The sequence below is a fragment of the Egretta garzetta genome, unplaced genomic scaffold (genome assembly GCF_000687185.1).
Source record: "Egretta garzetta isolate BGI_Z169 unplaced genomic scaffold, ASM68718v1 scaffold190, whole genome shotgun sequence".
Lineage (NCBI taxonomy): Eukaryota > Metazoa > Chordata > Aves > Pelecaniformes > Ardeidae > Egretta > Egretta garzetta.
The window spans coordinates 203,578-224,053 of NW_009258272.1; the positions used below are offsets into that span (position 1 = coordinate 203,578).

The 20,476-nt window shown below is 45.2% G+C and overlaps 1 protein-coding gene across 2 annotated transcripts; it reads right to left on the reverse strand.

Annotated features, from left to right (window-relative positions):
• Nucleotides 1-2,715: 2,715 nt before the first annotated feature.
• Nucleotides 2,716-20,143, reverse strand: MIGA2 (mitoguardin 2). Of its 2 annotated transcripts, none has more exons than XM_035890313.1 (15): nt 19,910-20,143; nt 19,053-19,248; nt 17,466-17,578; nt 14,417-14,534; nt 13,783-13,922; nt 12,125-12,242; nt 11,840-11,940; nt 11,254-11,369; nt 10,754-10,826; nt 10,009-10,095; nt 9,237-9,335; nt 8,573-8,707; nt 7,795-7,848; nt 6,785-6,901; nt 2,716-6,150 (listed from the first exon to the last, which is right to left on the reverse strand). In XM_035890313.1, exons 1-15 carry the CDS (start codon nt 20,003-20,005, stop codon nt 5,950-5,952), a joined length of 1,764 nt encoding a protein of 587 aa, XP_035746206.1. In that variant the 5' UTR covers nt 20,006-20,143; the 3' UTR covers nt 2,716-5,949. The 2 variants fall into 2 exon arrangements, with proteins under 2 accessions (XP_035746206.1, XP_009632888.1); XM_009634593.2 differs by having other exon boundaries at nt 19,053-19,263.
• Nucleotides 20,144-20,476: the final 333 nt, after the last annotated feature.

The window sequence follows — 20,476 nt, forward strand, 5'->3', positions numbered from 1 at the left end:
CCCTCACAACCTCCCCACTGCCGCCCCAGCGCCTCACGGCCTCCTGCCGCGGTGCTGGTGTTCCCTGCCGCCCCGGGCTGGGTCCGGGGCCTGGAGAGGGTCGCCCGGGAGCTGGCATGCTGAGGAGCGGCTTCCTCCCGTAAGTGAATAAAAACCAAACCGTCCTTCCCTCACGTCACCTTTTTCAAGGGTGGAAAGATGTGTTTTTAAAAGGGAATCTTTCCTTTTATAAATGGTATTACTACATAACAGGGTTATTTCACTAGCCTAAGCATAACATTCCCACTTGCCCCTGCACAAGAGTGGTTAAGTGAGAAGGGTTAAGCTCTGTTGAAAATGCTTCCCCCCCCCCCCCCCTTTTTTTTTAAAGTAACACTAGGAGGAGGATGGATTCTTACAGCCACATCTCCTTTATAGCTCTGTGAAGGACCAGCAGCTCCTGTCTGAACATGCACAACCTGAAAATAGAGTGTGAAATAAAAGTCCTTGCAGAGTCTCAAGAGAAATCAGGATGCTAATGATGATACTCAGCACATCTTTTAAAAGGTACTGCAAAGGCCAGGTGACACCTGGTCCAGGTAATACCTTTGACTACTGAAATCACCCACTTTGAAGACCAAACCGAAATAAATGTTCCCACGTGACCCCAGAGAATACTACGTACCCGGAGAGCCTGAGGAAAAAGCAGAAAAAAAACAGCGCAGCACCTCAAAAGTGAGATACATGAGCAGCGTTACACAGAAAAGCTCTGTAGAAGGCAAATACACCTTCAGACCAAACCATCGAAGTTAATTCAATTTTAAAAAAGAAGACTTACAGAAAAATAAATATGCAAGAGCAGCCCAAGAAGTGATAAAGATAGGCAAGGGCTTGCCTTTAATTTTTATGTGTCAGGAAAGCCACATGGATGAGGATTTCTATCCCGTAACACATTCACCTTAAAGCAAGATTTCAGAACAGGGAAAAAACTCCTTTTCCTGCAGTTGTAATACACCCATTTTCAGATGGCAGTTATGACTATGTCCAATTAATTTCAACAGCTTCTTCAAAGTTGCTACTTTTCCTGGCATTGCAAGAAGAAAAATATCATTAAAGTCTTATTATTTGGAAAGAAAGAGCAAATATTTACTGCAGAAGTTCAGTTCATTGCAGAAGACTGCTAGAAGGTAGCATGAGTGATTTACTGCTTTCATTATTCAAGTTAAATAAATCTCCTCCTTTCCAAGCTATTGAATATAGAGTTATGCTGGCAGAGTGGATTACATTTGATCTATGTACCATGACAAGTACTGAAAATTGTGGGCTTCATTGCTATATTCACCCACTCCTTCCTGAACATAAGAAGAAAGTGTCAATACACAGAGCAGCCTTTGCTCTGTTCCTTCAGCATAAGAAAGCACAAAGCTGCTCTAGAGATGTAATGAGTATACAGTCTGACACCATGGAAACTAAGATAAACACCTTTTAACTCTTTCAACTAACCTTCAGGGTGTGGCATGAGACAAATTTTCCTATTCATGAACATTTTAGTTGCATATATCATAGTTCGTGACAGGCTTGCATTACTGCTAACCGAGGCTGCTTTTTTTTTTTTTTGTTTTTAAGTGCATGGATGAAATTCAATTCACTGTGGAAGCAGACAGGCTATCTGATTCAATCTGGTTTCTGTATCATTTGAAAATGAAAGTATTTAAATGTACCGTAATTGCTTCAGAAGAATGAGAAGATGAGTTTCCTGCATTGCTCAGCAGATGGGCATCTCTGATACCAACCCACAGTCTTTTCTCTGTATTTCTTTCACATAGTTTGGGAGGCTGATAAGCATGCTACAAGAACTTGGACAACGTTTAGAGATTCTGCTCCTTACTGGGATTTGTTATCACTTTATCACAGTCTGCCAGCCTACCCATACCACACCCAAACACAATCAAACCACCACAGAAAAAGAAAAATCTGAAAAATGAAACCCCACAGTTTTCAACCACTGCTCAAAGTACAATGAGTTGTCTTGTTTATTTTATAGCCTGCTTGATCTACAGAGTTGTCTTCAGTAGAACCAGGAAGAGTCCCCATGCAAACAAAACCCTTAAGTTTACTTGCTGTTAAGTTTAGCATTTTGACTCTAGGAAGAGCAAGCCTTGTTTCATACCATCACTCTAGCACCAGAGGTGTCACCACAACTGCCACCTAAATCAGAAACCAAAGACTTGAGTACCTAGCAAGTTTTGCCAGGAAATTTAGAAACAAAAACCAGAATCATGAAGGAAAGTTTTATTTGACTTGTAATGCCCACATCCTAAGATTAAAGGTATTTAAAAATAAAAAAATTAGCTGCAAAGAAAAAGAAAGAAGCAAAACAAGAACAGATTTTTACACCTTTAAGAATTCAAGAAAAAATAGGCACAAGTTTACATTCATTAGTTTCAGATATGGCAGAGGAATGTTCTACTGAAGAGGGGTAAATAAAATCCCGCTTTCCCACCTCCATGTGTGAGACAACACAAGCCATGCTCTTCAAAGCCATACTGATCTCATAGATACAAGGCAGATTTCTTCCTTTTTTTCTTTTTATTAATGTATTTGTGCTTTAAAGATCATAAAGACCCTCCAAGAGCCATTTGGTATAGTCTCTACATACATATTAAAGTACTATGTACTTTAACCACTGGTGAAGCTTGTTACAACCTCCACATAAAAACTGTAAGTCATGCATATTTGAAATTCTGTTTAAGCATCAGAAGCTATTGAAGGATTTTATTTCATAGCCACTAAGCCATTTTAAATCCCCATCAGTATTGAAATCTTGCAAGTGTCAGCCCAGAATGATTTAACCCCTTGAGAATAAGGGTTCATTACAAGAAAGGCAAATACCTTATCTCTAGAGATTCTATCCGAATACGTTATCTCATCTGCTACTAATACTGAAGAATTTCCTTCCTACAATATACTGGGGAAAGAGGGATTTTCTAGTGATCTCTTATGAAGCCAGAGGGCAGGCAGTTGTTCTGTCATAACCTTTTACTCTACCCTGCAAAACAGATGGGTACAAGGTGGTTGCCATTTTGGCCAAGCCCTGCTCTGGATGGAATCAGTGGGAGCAGCCTGAGCCCCTGCTCGGGGTTGCAGCCAAAGGAGCTGAATGCAGCAGGCCACTGACCACCACCCCTCAGGTCAGGGAGAGCTTCTTCCACAGGAACAGCTCCTCTGATCTGAACAGAGCCTTCAGAGCCTGCAAACACCTTTCTTCTGCCTTTCCTCTCAAGCTATGCTGGGACTGGGGAGGGAAAAAGAGCAGCAATGAAATATCACGGGGTGGGGGCAGCAAGTAGAGAAGTTTAATATCGTCCCCAGTAAAGAGAAAATCAGTTTGTCTCAGCAGACACCCTTGGCTTGTGCAGGAGCAAGTTAGTGTTGGCAAGTGGAGGGAGAGACTTCAACCCTCAAGAAGCTGCAGATGTTCGAGGAAGATCCCTCTTTACCTTCACTGGGAGGGCAGCATACCCTATTTGCAGTAAGGGCTAAGGAAAAGCATAAAACAGTAATAAAACTGTCTTTCTTCCATTTGATTGATTAGGAATTTACAATATCTTAGCTTAAAAAGCCACAGTGCAAGTTAGTGTTTGCTTCATGGGGACCCTGTTTCAGTATCCTCTCCCGCAAGGATATGAAAAAACCAAAGTCAGCAGCCAGTGTTCTTGTCTGTACACAAAGCAGGCAGGCTGCCTCAAGCACTGAGGCCAAAAGACACTCAAAGTAGTAAATAAATACACATAAAACAACTCTAAAAATGAGAAATTAACAGCACTGATTGTTTAGAATTACAATCCATCTTATTACATTAATCTTCACATTTTAGCATCTTTTTAACCACTATACAAAGCTGAAGTTACTCTTCTAAACCAGCCTTACAGGAGCACAAAGCACTAAAAACTTTTTTTTGGCAAAGTAACTTGCTTTCAGAATGTAACATACTTTTGAATCACAGTTTACGTATAGCAGGTGTGTTGTGCTAATACACATCCTCTGTTTCTTCCCTCGCTGCATGCTGCCAGGAGCAAGGCATCTCAGAGACCTTTCCTAGTTTCAATCGCTGTTTCTTAAATCCTTCTCATAACAGTTTATTTCATGCAGCCTCACCAGGATCAGCTGCTCCTCACTTCTGCCTCAGCACTGTCTTGTTTATTGCATTAATCTAGTCTTCAGGATAAACCACATCATTCTGATGTGCTCATACAGCAACAGATGTTACGCGCTCTACACTTACCCTCTTGCAAGTATCTCAGGAGCATTTATCTACTTCTTTTACATCTTCCTTCTTACTTTTTCCCTTTTTACTTCCTTCCTGCTTTTACCAGCAGGATCCGCATTAGATATCTAAAGAGGAAGAAATAAGGTATTTGTATTCTCCAAACCCATGCACTGACTTTCCATGCATATGGAAACTCCACATTCTTACTTTTTTTTTCTCCTGCAAAAAATAGGGCTAGATAAGATACCTTTTACCTGGAACAGACACAAGGGGTAACTAATTAGTCTGGAGAAAAAAAACCAACAAAGTCCATGTTTTTGTGAACCTCATTTTCTTCTCCCTGAAGACCTCCTCATTCTGAGGCTGGGACTTGAAGCTGCACATGTGGACTGAAACAGGAAAAAGAACAGGCTGGACCCTCGACCCTCATCTGTGGCATCGCACTCACAGAGGACTCAGCAAATCACTGCAAACCTCGTACAAAAGCCAGGACCACTGCAAGTCCAGCACAATCCACTGCCACTACCCTACACTAGTATTTGACTCAGCACATGTCCCAAAGCAGCCAGATTTCAGGTGCCGGCTGTGCAGTCAGGATCACATCATACAAGCCCTTCCCGGCACTATAAGGTCATACATACACGTGCATTTGATCTATACCCAAAACTATGCTATGTTTCTTAGGATTGACAGACTATAAAGAGTCTTTTCCTCCCTATCAGCTTGATCCCAGCCCTTCAGCTACCTGCACACGTAACCTCTTTCGTACATCACATCCAACATCTACACCTCTTACTCCCTTGTGCTTAATAGGAATAGGCACCATGCTCTACCAGTTCTCTCTGCTTGTGTACATCCCACACTTCCTACCCAGCGAAAACTACTGCTGGCTCATTCTGAAATACAGCAAGGCACTTTGATGGATGTTAAAGACTTTGTGCATGCACAGGCAGGATGCAAATCCACCCCCTCCAGACACTTGCCTTAGGGGCAAATGTAGACCTCAGCAATCTCCTAGGCAAGGATGACCGTGGCACAGAGCCCATCATCTGGCCTGCAAAGAGCAGTAACACAGAGGGAACAGACCAACTTCCTTAGAGCTTCAGACTGGTTACAAAAGTCTGCATTTTACTTCAGTGCTTTACAAAAGTATTTCTTCCTCCCTGGGAAAGAAATCTTTGCTAGTCACATTGCATGTATGAAAACATGTAAGGTAAAAATCAGCAGTAATGTCTGTAGAAACACAGCAGAGAAAGAACAATAATAAAAATCCCAAAGCAAACAAAGCCTCCTGGAGAAGCTAAGGGTCAAGTGGAGAATTTACCAATGATGATCCTGCTCCCACCCACAATCGTAAACGTCAGGGATCATCTCCCAGAAAACGCACAGGCAAAACAGGTACATATGTTGCCCAGTTCTCTTGAATTGGGCAAAAATCTGGGCCCAGGCAGTTTGTGGTTTATATGACACATTAAAAATAATAATAAAAAGAACAGGAAGGTGGAACAAAGAAGTAATTCAAACCATAAGCTGGCAAGTGGTCCTGGATCCATCCCAGCAAACACTACTGGCTATAAAAAGCAGAAGGTCCCACTGGGTTGAGATAGTCTTGCTGCCACCACTGAGCATTACAGGTAGTTTTTTCCATCTCTGGGAGAAAAAGGTCCTTGTACAAAACTGTTTTCCTCCCCTGACTGACATCAGATGAGCTCCTTCAGTGGCTCATTTTCACCAGGAAGCGTGCCGTTCATCTCAGGGGAAGTCTCGGTGCCCAGATATCCCAAGAGGATCTCACTGCGTCGCCGTGACAGGTGCAAAATGTCTTCTGCCAGTGACTGCACTGTTGTGTATCTCACGTTGTCCAAATCAAACATGTCCTTCAGATATTGTACTATCTGGTGCTGCAAAGACAAAAGGAAAGTTTACAGTAAGGGACACCTCCTCCTACCTGCCAATACCAGCTGCCTGGACTGCAGCAAGCAGAGAACCCCGTGAGGAATTCTGCATGTCTGCCACCTGAGCAAAGATCCATTTCAGGATGGGTATTACTTTTGTGGCTAAATCCCCTCATGCCTCTGAAACAGGACAGCAGAGCTCCCAAAGTCAGGCAAGCAATGCTGATGTCCATGACAATATCCATGCAAACATTTAATTAATGCAACACAACCTCTCATGATGTTATCTACAAGAACAAGAGGATTTAGGCTTTAAGATCAAATACATAACTTGTAAGATCCCATGTACGCTCAGACAACATATTCTTTCAGCATATGCACCTGTAATCTTTTCCAATGCTGACGGTATAAACTGATCTCATCACACATTTTTGCTATCAGCTATGGTAAACTGTGCTGGGAATTCTTATAAACCTGAATTCAGCAATCTGCATCTCAAAAAATCAGTGATTTTTAGATGGCTTTTGTGCAGAGCCAAGTTTCTTAATGCCACATCAGTTATCAAAAGCACACATCTGTGGCTTTCAGCCAGAAGACAGCAGGAGTCCCACACAGATTAGGTACAGCAAAGCCATCTTACCTTGAAGAAACTGCAGACTTCAGATAGCTCCTGCTTGGGCCCCAGAAAACCAAAGGCTAGAACAGGACTGACATGCTCCGATACGGAGTAGAAATGAGAGATAAAGCCATCTGGTACCTGCCACAGGGAAGGGAAGAATTGGTCATTCTCGGTTCTCAGACAGACTTAGCAGCTTATTCCATATCAGCTACCAAATTCCATGCCAGAAAGCACCATGCTTAAGTAGCTCTTAACTTCAGTTCAGTTTCTATCTTCATGTTTCTAAACTACTATTTCAGGAGGAAAATAAATAGAAGAAAATGAAAGGCAACTATGAGGCAGTCTTTACAGACTCTATTTATAATCTCCGGACCAAGCCAGGAAAGGGCATGCAAATATCCAAGACAGAGCTACTGCATGACAGCACCATCAGCTTCCAACACTCATTTCTCTTTGTACCATCTCACAAGGCAAACCCAGTTGTACCAGCTGGTTGTGGGATGGGAGTTGAAAACTTGACAGAGGCCACAGACCCTGTGGCAGAACTGGGGTTGTAAAGTTGCGGCTTCACCCCAGGTCCATGAACTCATGTGCTGTGATACTGTAGAAAGCCACAGATTTAAGGGAAGCACATCAAGTGACAGCTAGTCAGCAATCAGCGCTGGGAAGCGCATGAGCCATTCATTGCTCTGCCAGCAGGGAAACTACAATTCAGAAGCAGCCCCTTGTTGCTTGGTGTCTGTGACCATTCCTATGGGATGGTGAGCAGGGAGAGAGAACACCAGACAGGTAACGTTGTCTTTTAAATCCTCACATTAGGAAAAAGGGAGAATAAACTGAGACTGATTCAATAAAACACTGGCATGGCACTGGAGCAATGACAGCAGGACCCCGGTGCTCTAAAGTATCACAAAGAACACGATTCAGTTCAGTCTTATACCACTTAAATTTTCTATTTTGTCAAGACCTAGGTGTTATCTTTTCAGCTTCAAATACATTAGATTCTTTCCCTTTTAATTAATTTTGCTTACCATCAGAAGCCTTCTTTTTGCTTTCAGAACTGACCAGCAGGCAGTAGCTAGAGCCTACAATTAACAGGGAGAGACCATCAGTTACTGGGATTACTTAAAAAGAAACGAGAAACAAAAAACCAAAAACAACCAAACCCAAACAACAAAAACCCGAACAGTTTACCAACACGTTGCCATCAAATATCAAAGCAGTGGCCCTTTTGTGCCAACAACTCTAAGATCGAAGTGAACTGGAAGCAGATTTAGCCACTCCAGATCCATTCCAGAAAAGCCAAACTGTTTTTGAAGATTGCTAATATGACTTGACATAATTGCCAAACTCCCCAGAATGCAAACTGTAAGGAGACAGCTATTTAAAAGGTGCCTCCCAACCATCATCATCTCAGTCTATGAAAGTAATTAGTCTTAAATATGCAGCTGGCGGCCAGGACTAGAGGAAAGTGCTGCTATTTGAGCCTTAGTGTCTGCTGAGGTACAACCAGAATGAATGGCATCATTCATGAAAATATGCGTTGTCATCTTTTAACATCTCCACTGCATCACTGATAAGAGCTGCTAGAGAAGTAAGTCTATTAGAGCCGACCAGATGCTTTCAAAATAAGGAAAGCTTTCCTGTAAACAATTTACATGTGCCAGAAGATTGTTGTTTCGAGCTTCAGGAAAGCATGGTATTTCTAAAGAAAAAATTCAGCTCAGCCAGGACAGCCAAGGGTATACTCCTTCCTAGCCTTGGCACTGAGATCTCGTGCTCAGCACAAGGACTATCCACTTGACACACCGTCTCCTTGAAGCTGTCAGAGAGCCATCGGTTGCGCAGCACAGCCAGCACAGAGGAGGGCGGGTTCTCCAGATCCTCAAAAGCATCCATGAGGATGAAGTCCAGCACAATATCAAAGAAACTCATGCACACCACCTGTCAGAGAGCAGAACAGTCTGTAAAGGAAACAGGTTTAAAAATAAAAAAAAAAAAAAATAAAAAAAAAAATGGACTTTTCTCTCTCTTTGAAGCAACAAAATGTAATGAGCTGAAGTTTGCCACCAAGGCAGGACACCTGAACTGTGTACACTCATTTCACAGCCCCCAAAGACGGGCTGGCCAAGAGACTTACTAATGCTGTGTCCAGGAAAAGCCCAGTCCAAGGCAAACAAATCTTACAGACCTATAGACAGTAGCTTGTGCCCTCTAGAAAAAGTTGGGGTTTTGAGTTGGGGTTTTGGGTTTGGTTGGTTTTTTAACCACAGTAGTGCTGAGGTTGCTGAAGGCAAGATTTGCTATGAAGTTTAAGCACCCCAACAACCAGTTTGCCCCCTGTCCTCCCCAACAATATACAATTGCAAAATAATCATATTTCAACAGCAGTTCTTCAACTCCTGGGCCATTCCTACATATTCATTATCCTCCAACTCCTCTGCAACTTTCTAGAAAGAACATCTTCACCAACCCCTCTTCCCTCCAGCTCCTGTTGAGTGGTCGGCCAGGTCTCTTGCTTCAGTGCATAATGCAGCATCTCCTCATAGCTTTCCAGAAAAGCTTTGGGATTCTGGAAGAGCAGAGAAACAAAACACTTCAGAAGGTACAACAGTTGCGGGCACGTTTCACCAAAGTTTCACTACTTTATTTTGAGCCAACATCAACACCAATGCATTCGACCGGCTAAGTTTTTAGCCAAAACACTCTTTGTGCAGAAAGAGAGAATTTATTTCTGGGAGGCACGGAAGGCCCCAGTTTCAGCTGTGACTCAAAGCATCTATGTTGCTCCACTTTCTCCAAGGAAGTAGCTAGAGACACCTGTGAGCAAACCAAGCCAGCAAGGGACTAACGCTGTAAAAGCGACGATCTCCCTGTTTAGGGGATGACCAGTGACTAAGCCAGCAATCTGAAAGCTGGTATGTGGTTGATGCAAAGGTTTGATTCTCTTTTCCCTTTCCTATATTCCTTGAGATGATGCCATCACTGATGCACAGCCTGTACCCTCTGTTCACTCCAGCGAGGCATGGTATCAAACTCTGGACAGGAGCTCCACAGATAGGTTCTTTCAAGAGAATTGAGTTAAACAAGATTAAAAGCACAGGCATTTTATTTCTCGCAATAGTCACCAGCATACAGATGAAGTTTTCTCCTTCCAAGACACTAGAAAAACTCTAGGTTGCGATGGAGGAACAAGTGTCCCTGTGCTCACAAGACACAGCTGAGTTGTTATACAAACTTCCTACCTTTTCAGCTTTTGTCATCAGTCCTATCACCATTTGCTTCCCAACCTCCCCAAAGAAGAGTTGATTGCTTTCATCCTCCAGCAGCTCCTGCAAAGGGAACACAAGAAGTCTCCTGTGAATGCCTACGCCCACACGAATTCTGAATTGGGAGAAGAAAGGACAGGACACAAAGCAGTGCAATGCTGCATACACCAGTATCATTAACCTTTAATAAGCTGGAGTCTGGAAAACAAAACTGCTCTCTCCAGTAAGCGAGTTTAAAATTAGGCTGAAAGACTGGAATTGGCAGGAACAGAGGCACGGGAGCCATGGAGTGGCAGTGGGGCCAGGGCACAAAAACTGCTGTTCAGGCTCTAGACATACATTGCTAGGATGCAGATCACAGTAAGGAGAAGGAAACCTTGCTCCCCCACTTCAGAGGTTTGACTCCAGCCCAGTGAAAAGCTCTTAAGTAGGAGTAGCAGCTTCTGGGCAGCTCTGAAATTACCAAACTTTAACTTCCCAGAACTAAACTAGCATCAGTGGCCATGTAACCACTGCTCAAGCTGGGCACAGGGACGAGGGGACCCTTTCCCTCTCCACATCAAATCAATCAGGACGGGATTACAGAGGGAGGTCCCAAGGGGAGCTTGGGCTGCTGCTGCTTCTGCTTTTACTTGCTCTAGAGGGGCAAAGACTTCACGCCTGCATGGGCAGAGAGCACACTGCTGGCAGCAACACGCTGCAGAGCCTCGAGCGTTCTCACCTGAAAGGCCTGCCTGACGCAGTGCAGCTTCGCAAGGAAATCCTGGTCGCTGTAGCAGCCAAGGAGCTCTGTCCTAGAAGGAAAGGGGAAGGACTACATAAATTTCAGCTCTCCCAATGTCTGTGTTCCTAACAACTATGGTCCCCTAAAAAAAAAAAAAAAATTCCTAATCTGTGGAAGAGGAAGTAACTACTGCATTCCCTTTGTACAGCTCCCTGGGGGACCAGAGCACCTCTGCAAAGGCACAGGACTGTGCCTGCCAGCCACATAGAACAGTCACATTACCCATTACTAATTTGCTAGGACAAATACCCTTTGTTAACATGTGTGTCCTAAAATCTGGGGCTAGTTCCCTGGGAAGTCCAAACCAGCAGGAAGGATGCTAACAGTTTTTGTCCTCAAAGGCTTATTCTGGTTACAGGGCTGCTCAAAGGCAATTGTGTTCACAGTGCTCAAAGGAGCCCCAACACAAGGACCCACAACTCCAGCTGGCAATTCACCTCAGCGTCCGGCATGCAACTTTCCCTTCTTTCACTAACTGCAGAGCTTCTTCATATGCCGCTACTGGCTTAGAGAGGTGGAATGGTATTTCCTCAAAGTGGAGGGAGTCAAAGAGCTGTAAAGGTGGAAAAAGGCATGGGAAGAACAAAATGATCTCGTTAAATATTTGCAAATACTCAGAGACTGCACAGAAGCCAAGTAGCAAACTTTTGTCAGTGCCAATTATTTCATGCAAAGATATTTCTTTTCCCACCAGTTTCAAAGCTATCTCAGCTCTGACACAGCTCAATGTCACCTAAAATTTATACAACCAAGCTGCATTACATTAGATTTACAGTATGTTGCTAGCTGTTATGGCATGTTTTCTACAGTAAATAGGAAGACGACATGGAAACGCTGATTGGAAAGGGCTGCACCATGCCCCTAATGAAACAGCTTTTCCTAACATCCATCATGAACCTCCCAGCTTGGTGCAGTTGCTCTGTGTTGTATCATTGTCTTCTACCAAGATGTGTTTGGCTCCACTGCCTTTGTGGCTCCCCTCCAAGCAGCTGGACTGCTACACACAGCTGAAGCTTAAGTCACCTCTGCTGCAGAGAAGAAGGAATCCTCGGAAATTGAGCTGTCTTCATCATCTGTCCGAAGCCGCAATGACCCATCCGTCAATGGAAGCATTAGAGTCTTCTCTGGAGGAGAGGAAGAAGTTGCATGCATTGTAGTTTATGACTACCCTGGTCTTAGCCACTGTGCTCTCCCTCCCACCCCCACAAACAGCACTTTGTCACCACTTCATTGCCTAGCTTACAAAAAAAGACATAAAACTAGAAAATAAACTGGCCTTCTGATGCATTGCTAACCCAACTCCCATACCCAGATCCAACAGCACGCTGTCTGATGGAAGCGAAGACCCAAACTCTTCCTGGAGGTGGTAGGCTCGGTGCAAGAGGGACTCCAGCTTCTCAGCGAACTCTCTTTTCTGGGACTCCTCCTTGAACATAAATGCCACCCTTAGTTAGCCAGCTGGGCAGAGACAGATTGACAGCACAAATATGGAAGGCAATTTTCAGTAAAACAGGATTTACAGTTTGCAGATTAAATGATTAGGGGAAAAAAAAAAAAAAAAAAAGAAAAAAAAAAGAGAGAGAGAGGACTCACTAATCCTACAGTGCAGCTAATAATGCAAGGGGAGGGAAGCTCCTACACAGCCTATTCAAACTCTCTGGCTTTTTAGCTTTACAATTTTGTTTTCCTGTTAAAAAAGGAAGAAAGAACTTAAGAACTTCAACCTGCCATCCAGAAAAACAGGTATTTTAATGAGTTACAGATCACTTAATTCTCCTGACTTGTGACTTTAGCCTAATTTCAAGAGGGAATCACATCAGAAAACTTCTGTTGAATACAACAGAGTATCCGGAACTGGATAACAGAGTATGAGTCCTTGGATTAAGGTGCTGGGCACAAGCAAAATTTGCTGTAAGCAGCACAAGAGGATAGAAAGAAAAAAGGGGAGAAAAATAAGACTTACACAGCATCTTGCCTTCATGCCCCTGTGCCTGCATGAGTATCTCACCCAGAAGACAGAAGCATTAACAAGAAGCATGAAATCTATTTTGATAATGAATCGACTGGTTTTAAGTCAGTTTTAGAAATACTATAGGACTCTTCAAGGAGGGACAACAACAAAAGAATCCAGATTTGACTTGGATAAATATTATCCACCACAAAAGACAAATATCCCACATACTACACCAGGCCCTGCTTATAAGAGGCTGGAAACACTTTTTGCCAGTGAGAACTCCTGGAGAGTTGGGAGTTTAGCTCCTTTCACAGTCCTGAGCTACAGCTACTCTCTTTAGCTTCATGACTGTCACTGAACCTTTCTAGTTTGGATTTCCTCTTATCAGAGGTCTTCCCTGCATAGTCCTCAAGTCCAAGACAGCAAGGCATTTTCCTAAAATACTTGCTTCTGTAGCCGTAGGCAACATGAGTTACACATCTCCCTGACCCACTTGCTCAGTGAGCAGAGGCATACTTAGCTCCTACTAGGTTACCACTTCACTTTACTCATTAATACATGCAGGCAGCTGGCCTCTGCTTCTCCACCCAACTTCCTAGGAAGTGATAGTGACCATCAAGATCTTCCCTTTCAAATGTGTTAAAAAGTTAGACAACACTGCCAGGCAAAAAGCTATTTCTTTCTCGACAGTGCTGTACGTGTTACAGCCTTTTCCTACCACAGCCTGTGCTGCTGGAGGTCTTGCATGACAGTGACTGACATGATGCTGGAAGGTGGGTAGAAAAGCTGGGGAATGAGGGGGCGAGACTTATTAAAAAGAAAAAGAAATTAAAAACACCCACTCACATTGCATAAGGAAGCTGCAGATATAGACAGCTCTTAAACAGAGTCTGGCCCAACTCTGCCCTTAATTTGCTCTTCTTTTAACCTCCTAATTACTGCTTCCAGCTCCCAGGCTAGTCCTTTAGCATGTTCCCCAGCTGGCAAATGCAAGGGAAAAGTGGGGACCTACCTCTGGGATGTTCTCAGACATGCTCTCTTGCCGTTTCTTGCTGTCCCAGGGCACAGGGGTGCTGGTACTGGCATTGTCCCTCTGCCTGATGGTCAGCGCCTGCTCCCACTTCTGCAGGGCCTCCTCAAATAGCTCCATGCCTGGCAATGCAACCAAATACAAGTGGTGAGGGTCCCAGGCCACTCAGGAACAAAGCGATACAGCACGAGTCTTTGCTCACTCAGACAATCCAGCAAAGAGGGAAGCCTCTCCCTGATGAATAAGAATTAAGTGCATTCTAATTCTTTCCCTTTTAAATATGATGTAATCAGGATTAGAAGTTAAGGAGAACATCTCCAAACTGGTTAAAATATCAGCTGTGTTACTTCCAAAATACTGTTCTCAGCACAAGGTGAGCCTGTTGATCAAAGAACAGTATTTTGGAAGTAAATTATTCACCAAGAAAACAGCAAAATGTTTCCTTAGGAGAAGAAGATGGGATTTTTAGAACTAACAAGTGACTGAGAACAGGAGAGAGCTTCCTATTAGAGCTCTACATAGAGCTGTTGACGTTCTGTGTCAATTTGCACCCTCTTTTTGCTCTCACAGTGATAAACAACCCCCCCAGGGCCATGTTACCCTTGTGCTTGTTTACCTTGAACATAGAGGCTTTCTGCACTGGAATCACCAATGGCTCCAGCATCTCCCATTGCCTGGGCCTCCCACATCCCTGCTGATGCTGGTGTTGGGCTCGAAGAGTTGACTGCTACCATCTGCAGGAAAGCAGCAGAGAGCAGCAAATGCCTTTTGCATTCTCTCTAAGGGTAGCAGCGTTAAGATCACACAAACACCACGAGCAGTTAAATCTGAACAGTAAGCCATTCCCTTCCCCATGTTTGCCCTTGTGCCCTTGCCTGGGAAAGGGAAGGTATCAAGGGTTACAAGCCCCCTCCCACTCGGGTTTACACTGTGCTGTCAACTGCCACACGGTGCTGAGAGGGGAGGCAAGGTGAGAATTCCTCCCCTTCTCCACCCAACACCACAGCAGTGTCTTTGAAAGCATGGAAAAATTGTGTGGAAAACACCTTCCCAACCAATTTACACCAAAGCTTCATTAGGAAACAGCTGTACAACAGTAAGCACTAGCAGGAGAGCACTGATGGAGGCAACAACGTGAGAAAGGTTCAAAGCAATCGCTACAAAGGCACAAGGATTTTGATAGAAAGTTCATGTCAGCCCCAGCTGTCCATACAAAAAACACTGGAAGTTGGGGGGAAGTGACAATGGTCCAAGGAACAGATTACCAGTAAAAATACAGCTGAGGACTTTGGCCAGGGGAATCCTCACTCTTCTCTTTGTAACCAAACCCTCTCCTGGGAAGGCTGGGCACTAGGATCTACACAGCAAATTGTCAGCTTTTTCCAATTTCACACTAGCACATAAATGTCTCAAAGTCTGAGCCAAGAAGGTGCTGGGTTCAAACACTATCAATGACCAGTGTTTTCATATGGCTTAGAGAAAGATGTCCAAATGTGAGCCCGATACTAGAAAAAAGCTACAATAATCGCCTGACAGATGAATTCTTGCCATGCCTCCATTGATTAATCTCTGTGGAGTGTTAATAAATCACCTTGAGATCCAAAATGCAAAACATCAGTTCACTGCTGCTGACTTATTTACTAGATAGCAAAGAAGAGCCCCAGGAAGCAGGCGAGAGAGCAGGCAGAAACTTCAGCTGTGCAAAGGATGAGCTATTTTTCCATCTAGTAACATGAAAGCAATGAGTACAGCATCGCAGACGCTCAGCTCCCACACAACGAAGTGGGTATGGGAACAGATCCCTCTCCATGTGGATATCTCCACCCATGCACCAACAGTGGAAAAAGGAATTTAGATAGTTTTTTTTATCTAAGGAGAAACAGACTTCAGCAATACAAAACCCAGACGCCAATCTGTGGAAAGGGAGAAGCTACAGGGGAATTAAATGGACCTGAGAGTCCCCACAGGGGGAGGGAAGCCAGAGCTGGACGCAACTTGGTCCTCACTGACACATGTCCCATCATATCCCAGTTACCCCAGGGGAATACTGGTATAGGGCTGTGTGCTCAGCACTGTGCCAGCACTGCCACCTGCTGGAGACACATTTTTAGCCAGCACAGATTTTTGGCAACTTTCTGGTGCTTTAACCGTACAGGACAAGCTAAAACACAGCAACACCTGCACATACTGTAGAATGTTAGTGGCAGGCCCCTTTGAAGGGGTGATTTTTCCCCTCTTCTTGCCCCAGCAGCATTACTAACCAGCCGCTGAGCCCAGGCAGGTGATGCCGAGGGGGTGTTTTGCAGTAAGTCGCAGTGCATGAAGCTGCAGAGTTTTGCCTGTGCCGCCCACGGCTCCAACAGCAGCACACAAGGCTTTGAGCAATGGGGATGTACAACAAGCCTTGAAGCCACAAATGCTCCCCAGCACTTCTGCGTTTGGTTTCACAAGAGGTGGATATAAGCAGAGATGGCTTTTCCTGCCAGGTTAAGCCTGAATTACCTGTATGTATGTACCTGCTTTTGACTTTGGAGGAGGTAGAACAAGTAGGCTGTGTTCTCAACCTGGACTGTTTCCTGAACAGAGCTATCAGATTTTGGTAGCTAACTTGGTTTTAACAACCAAGCAACCTGGAGCAGCCCCACCCAAGCCCCCACCAGCGAGGGCAGCAGACAAACTCCCATTGCTGTGAGACCCAGTGACAACCCAGCCTTGTTCCTTGAGGTGGGTCATGGAGAGCCCCAAAGAATCAAGGCCATGTCCCATGTGCAAGTCCCTCCTGCAGCCCCTCGTTGGCCAAAGAAGTGGGATGTACCCTGGAGCTCTTGGCCACAGGAAAATGCTGCTCTGATTTCATGCAGGCAACACCAGACAGTCACTGTTAGGTTAATATCAGAGCATGCCCTACAATTATGCTGTAACCTGTTCTGCTCCAAAAGCTTTGGCATTATCCATCGGCCAGTGCAATCCAACAGCAGCACACAAGGCTTTGAGCAATGGGGATGTACAACAAGCCTTGAAGCCACAAACGCTCCCCAGCACTTCTGCGTTTGGTTTCACAAGAGGTGGATATAAGCAGAGATGGCTTTTCCTGCCAGGTTAAGCCTGAATTACCTGTATGTATAGGCTGCTTTTGACTTTGGAGGAGGTAGAACAAGTAGGCTGTGTTCTCAACCTGGACTGTTTCCTGAACAGAGCTATCAGATTTTGGTAGCTAACTTGGTTTTAACAACCAAGCAACCTGGAGCAGCCCCACCCAAGCCCCCACCAGCGAGGGCAGCAGACAAACTCCCATTGCTGTGAGACCCAGTGACAACCCAGCCTTGTTCCTTGAGGTGGGTCATGGAGAGCCCCAAAGAATCAAGGCCATGTCCCATGTGCAAGTCCCTCCTGCAGCCCCTCGTTGGCCAAAGAAGTGGGATGTACCCTGGAGCTCTTGGCCACAGGAAAATGCTGCTCTGATTTCATGCAGGCAACACCAGACAGTCACTGTTAGGTTAATATCAGAGCATGCCCTACAATTATGCTGTAACCTGTTCTGCTCCAAAAGCTTTGGCATTATCCATCGGCCAGTGCAAGCCCAAGGACTTGCTGTTCTTGTAACAGGTAGGCTCACTCATATCCCCCAGCCCTGGTTCTCCCAGCCCAGCCAAAAAGGTTCTTACCGAGGCGAGGCTGTGGGAGGAACTGGAATGTTTGCTGGGCTCGATGGAGGAAATCCCACTGAGCGTATCATTGCTCTTGCTGCCAGGACTCTGGACTCTCTTGCTGGAGTATCCTGCAGTTGGGAAGGTGACACGAAACCAGGATTTTAGGCCAGGTTCACTGCAGCTGTGAATAGGGAGGGGAACATCGCCCTGTCGAGTGTGACTGCGGAGGGGCAAAGCAGCATCCAATACCCAGAAATGAGTCACGGATCGCCTGTATGCTCTGTGACACTAAGAAAGGTGGTATCAGTGGGGATGTGAGGCTGAGGAATGAGTATTTATTCACCACTTATGGATGGCAAGAGGCAAGCACAAGTAGAAAGCATCAAGGATGCCAGGCCAGGCAGAGCACAAACATCGCTGCCTTGGTTATTATTAAAAACACTTAGAATCATAGAATCACTTTGGTTGGAAAAGACCTCTTGAGATCATCGAGTCCAACCTTTAACCTAACCCTGCCATCCCACCACTAAACCATGTCCCTAAGCACCTCATCTATCCTTCTTTTAAATACCTCCAGGGATGAGGACTCGACCACATCCCTGGGCAGCCCATTCCAGAGCCTGACAACACTTTCGGTGAAGAAGTTTTTCCTAATGTCTAGCCTAAACCTGCCCTGGCACAGCTTCAAAACATTCCCTCTCGTCCTAGCATCTGTTATCAGGGAGAAGAGGCCGACCCCCACTTCACTACAGCCTCCTGTCAGGCAGTTGTAGAGGGCGATCAGGTCTCCCCTCAGCCTCCTCTTCTCCAGACTAAATAACCCCAGTTCCCATCTTTCTTGAGTGAGGGGCCCAAAACTGAACACAGTATTTGAGGTGCAGCCTCACCAGCACCGAGTACAGGGGCACGGTCACTTGCCTACTCCGGCTGGTCACACTATTTCTGATACAGGCCAGGATGCCATTGGCCATCAAGATTTTCATTGAAGATTTTCATACATTTCACAAAACAAGTGTTTAATCCCTGAAGTGCTTTGCTGAGGACCTGGGTCAGTCCTCCCCCAAAAATCAATACAAGCAAGTGAAGAAGCTGCCCATGATCCGGGAGCTGCCGCAGAACTGGACAGACACTCCCGACTCCCCAGCCTGGCCTAGGCCACCCTTCCCTTCACCACCGCCCAACCTTGCCAATGCAGCTGCGCATGGGACCCATGAGTCAGGCATCATATTGGCATTACCGAGATCAATAGGCAACAAGGTCACCCTGTGCCCCTGGCTGTTATTACTGGGGGAAGCATGGCGTAACAGGTCCACAGTCTTTCTGTAGGAAGGGGGATGGGAACCGCAAACCTTGGTGAAAACCTCAGTGTCACGTTTTTCCCCCGCAAGGGCTTTGAACTCAGGGTCTCTCCCTTTCCTCTGCTAACCCTGTGTTTATGGCACTGTGCTACAGGCTTCTCATTTCATTCTGCATCGATGCACTACACAAATGGCTTTGCTTTCCTCTCCCCCCAGCTGTCAGGAACTTCCCATTGCTCCCTGCACACCCTCTTTGCTCCCTCATGAAAAGCTTTTGGGGATTTTCCCTTTTTGCAAGGCCAACCTTTCTTCACGGAGGAGACCCTTCTGGTTGGCAAGATGGGCACTGTAATCCCTCCAGGCTTAAAGCCGCACTTCTCTGGAGCAATCTGCTTCTTTCGACGACGACGACGCTTCAGCTGATGAGCTGCAAGAGCCAATGCAACTGTCCCGAGAGCTGTAGCAAACAGCACCTTACGCAGGCCTGGAGAGAGCCGCAGCTGAGAGAAGACAGACTTTAAACACAAAAGATATGAAAAAGCAACAATGAAAGACCAATTCCACCACCCCTGTTGTTTTTGTTTTTTTTAAAAACAGTCTTAAACATAAGACGCCTTGGCATTCCCCCTCCCACCCACAGAACACAGCCCCTGACACACAAATAAGACTTAGCAGCAGAGAAATTGCAGAGCATCATTTGACAGAATCTGGAGAACTTGGTCTCCATTCTCATTACCCAAACATGCTACAAAATTTGCACACAGTCCATAACAGATGCAATCTACAAATTCAATCCTTAAACCCCGGTATGTAGCTGAGATTTATTGCCCCAGGTGTTGCATTACTACAAGTGGGAAATATATTAATCATCTTTAAAACAAAAGTCTCTTTTTAGTGCCTTTGAAGAAGAGGACGGTTGAGCCTGAGTGTTCTCCTGGGAGGGATGTCAGAAGCCCTTCTCTCCCCTCTCGCTACTCCAAGCCCGCCCTGAGCAGCTCTTTCCCACCATCCCAAACTCTCCATGCAATTTTTACCAACCCTCAAACTGCCGAGGTCCCCCTCTGTCCCTCACAACTAACACAGACTCTTCTCTCTCTACAGAGAACCCCCAAAGAGAAAACTCAAGGAACCCAACAGAAAAGCCCTCCCTGCTTGTTGTACCTGTCCAAACGTTGTATAAACAAACACAGGGATCTCTGCCACAGTCATTGCCAAGGCCTGGATGATGGACATTCCCTCTGTCCTTCTAAATGCCATGTCTGAACAAGGATCTCTGCACCTCAAGGAGCCACAAATGGGAAGGGCACTTGCAGATCCTGAGCGAGCTGCTCACAAAGAAATCCAGCTTTTCTTTGACATCTGGCTCAGAGTCCTGGGGTCAGTCTTCATCCAGCAATCCTCCTGCAGGAAGAGGAGAAAAATCAGGTACATGAAGGGAGCACATGACCTGCACCTCCTTGTTCTGCACTTCACAAACCACACACCAGGTCTCTTGAAGTAGCAATGCTGCTAGAGCCAACCAAGAGATCTAAAGCATCTTCTCACCAACAGCAGCAATTTTTTTGTTTGTCCTACCAACCACAGGGGCAGATTCCCAAACTGCTCTACAGCAGCAGCATCCTTGGACTCAAGAGATATCTACATGCACCAAAATTGGCTGCATGAGGTTGGAAGGATTTTGTTTGTAGCACCAATATTAAAAAAAGTTATTACAAGTACTCTACTTTC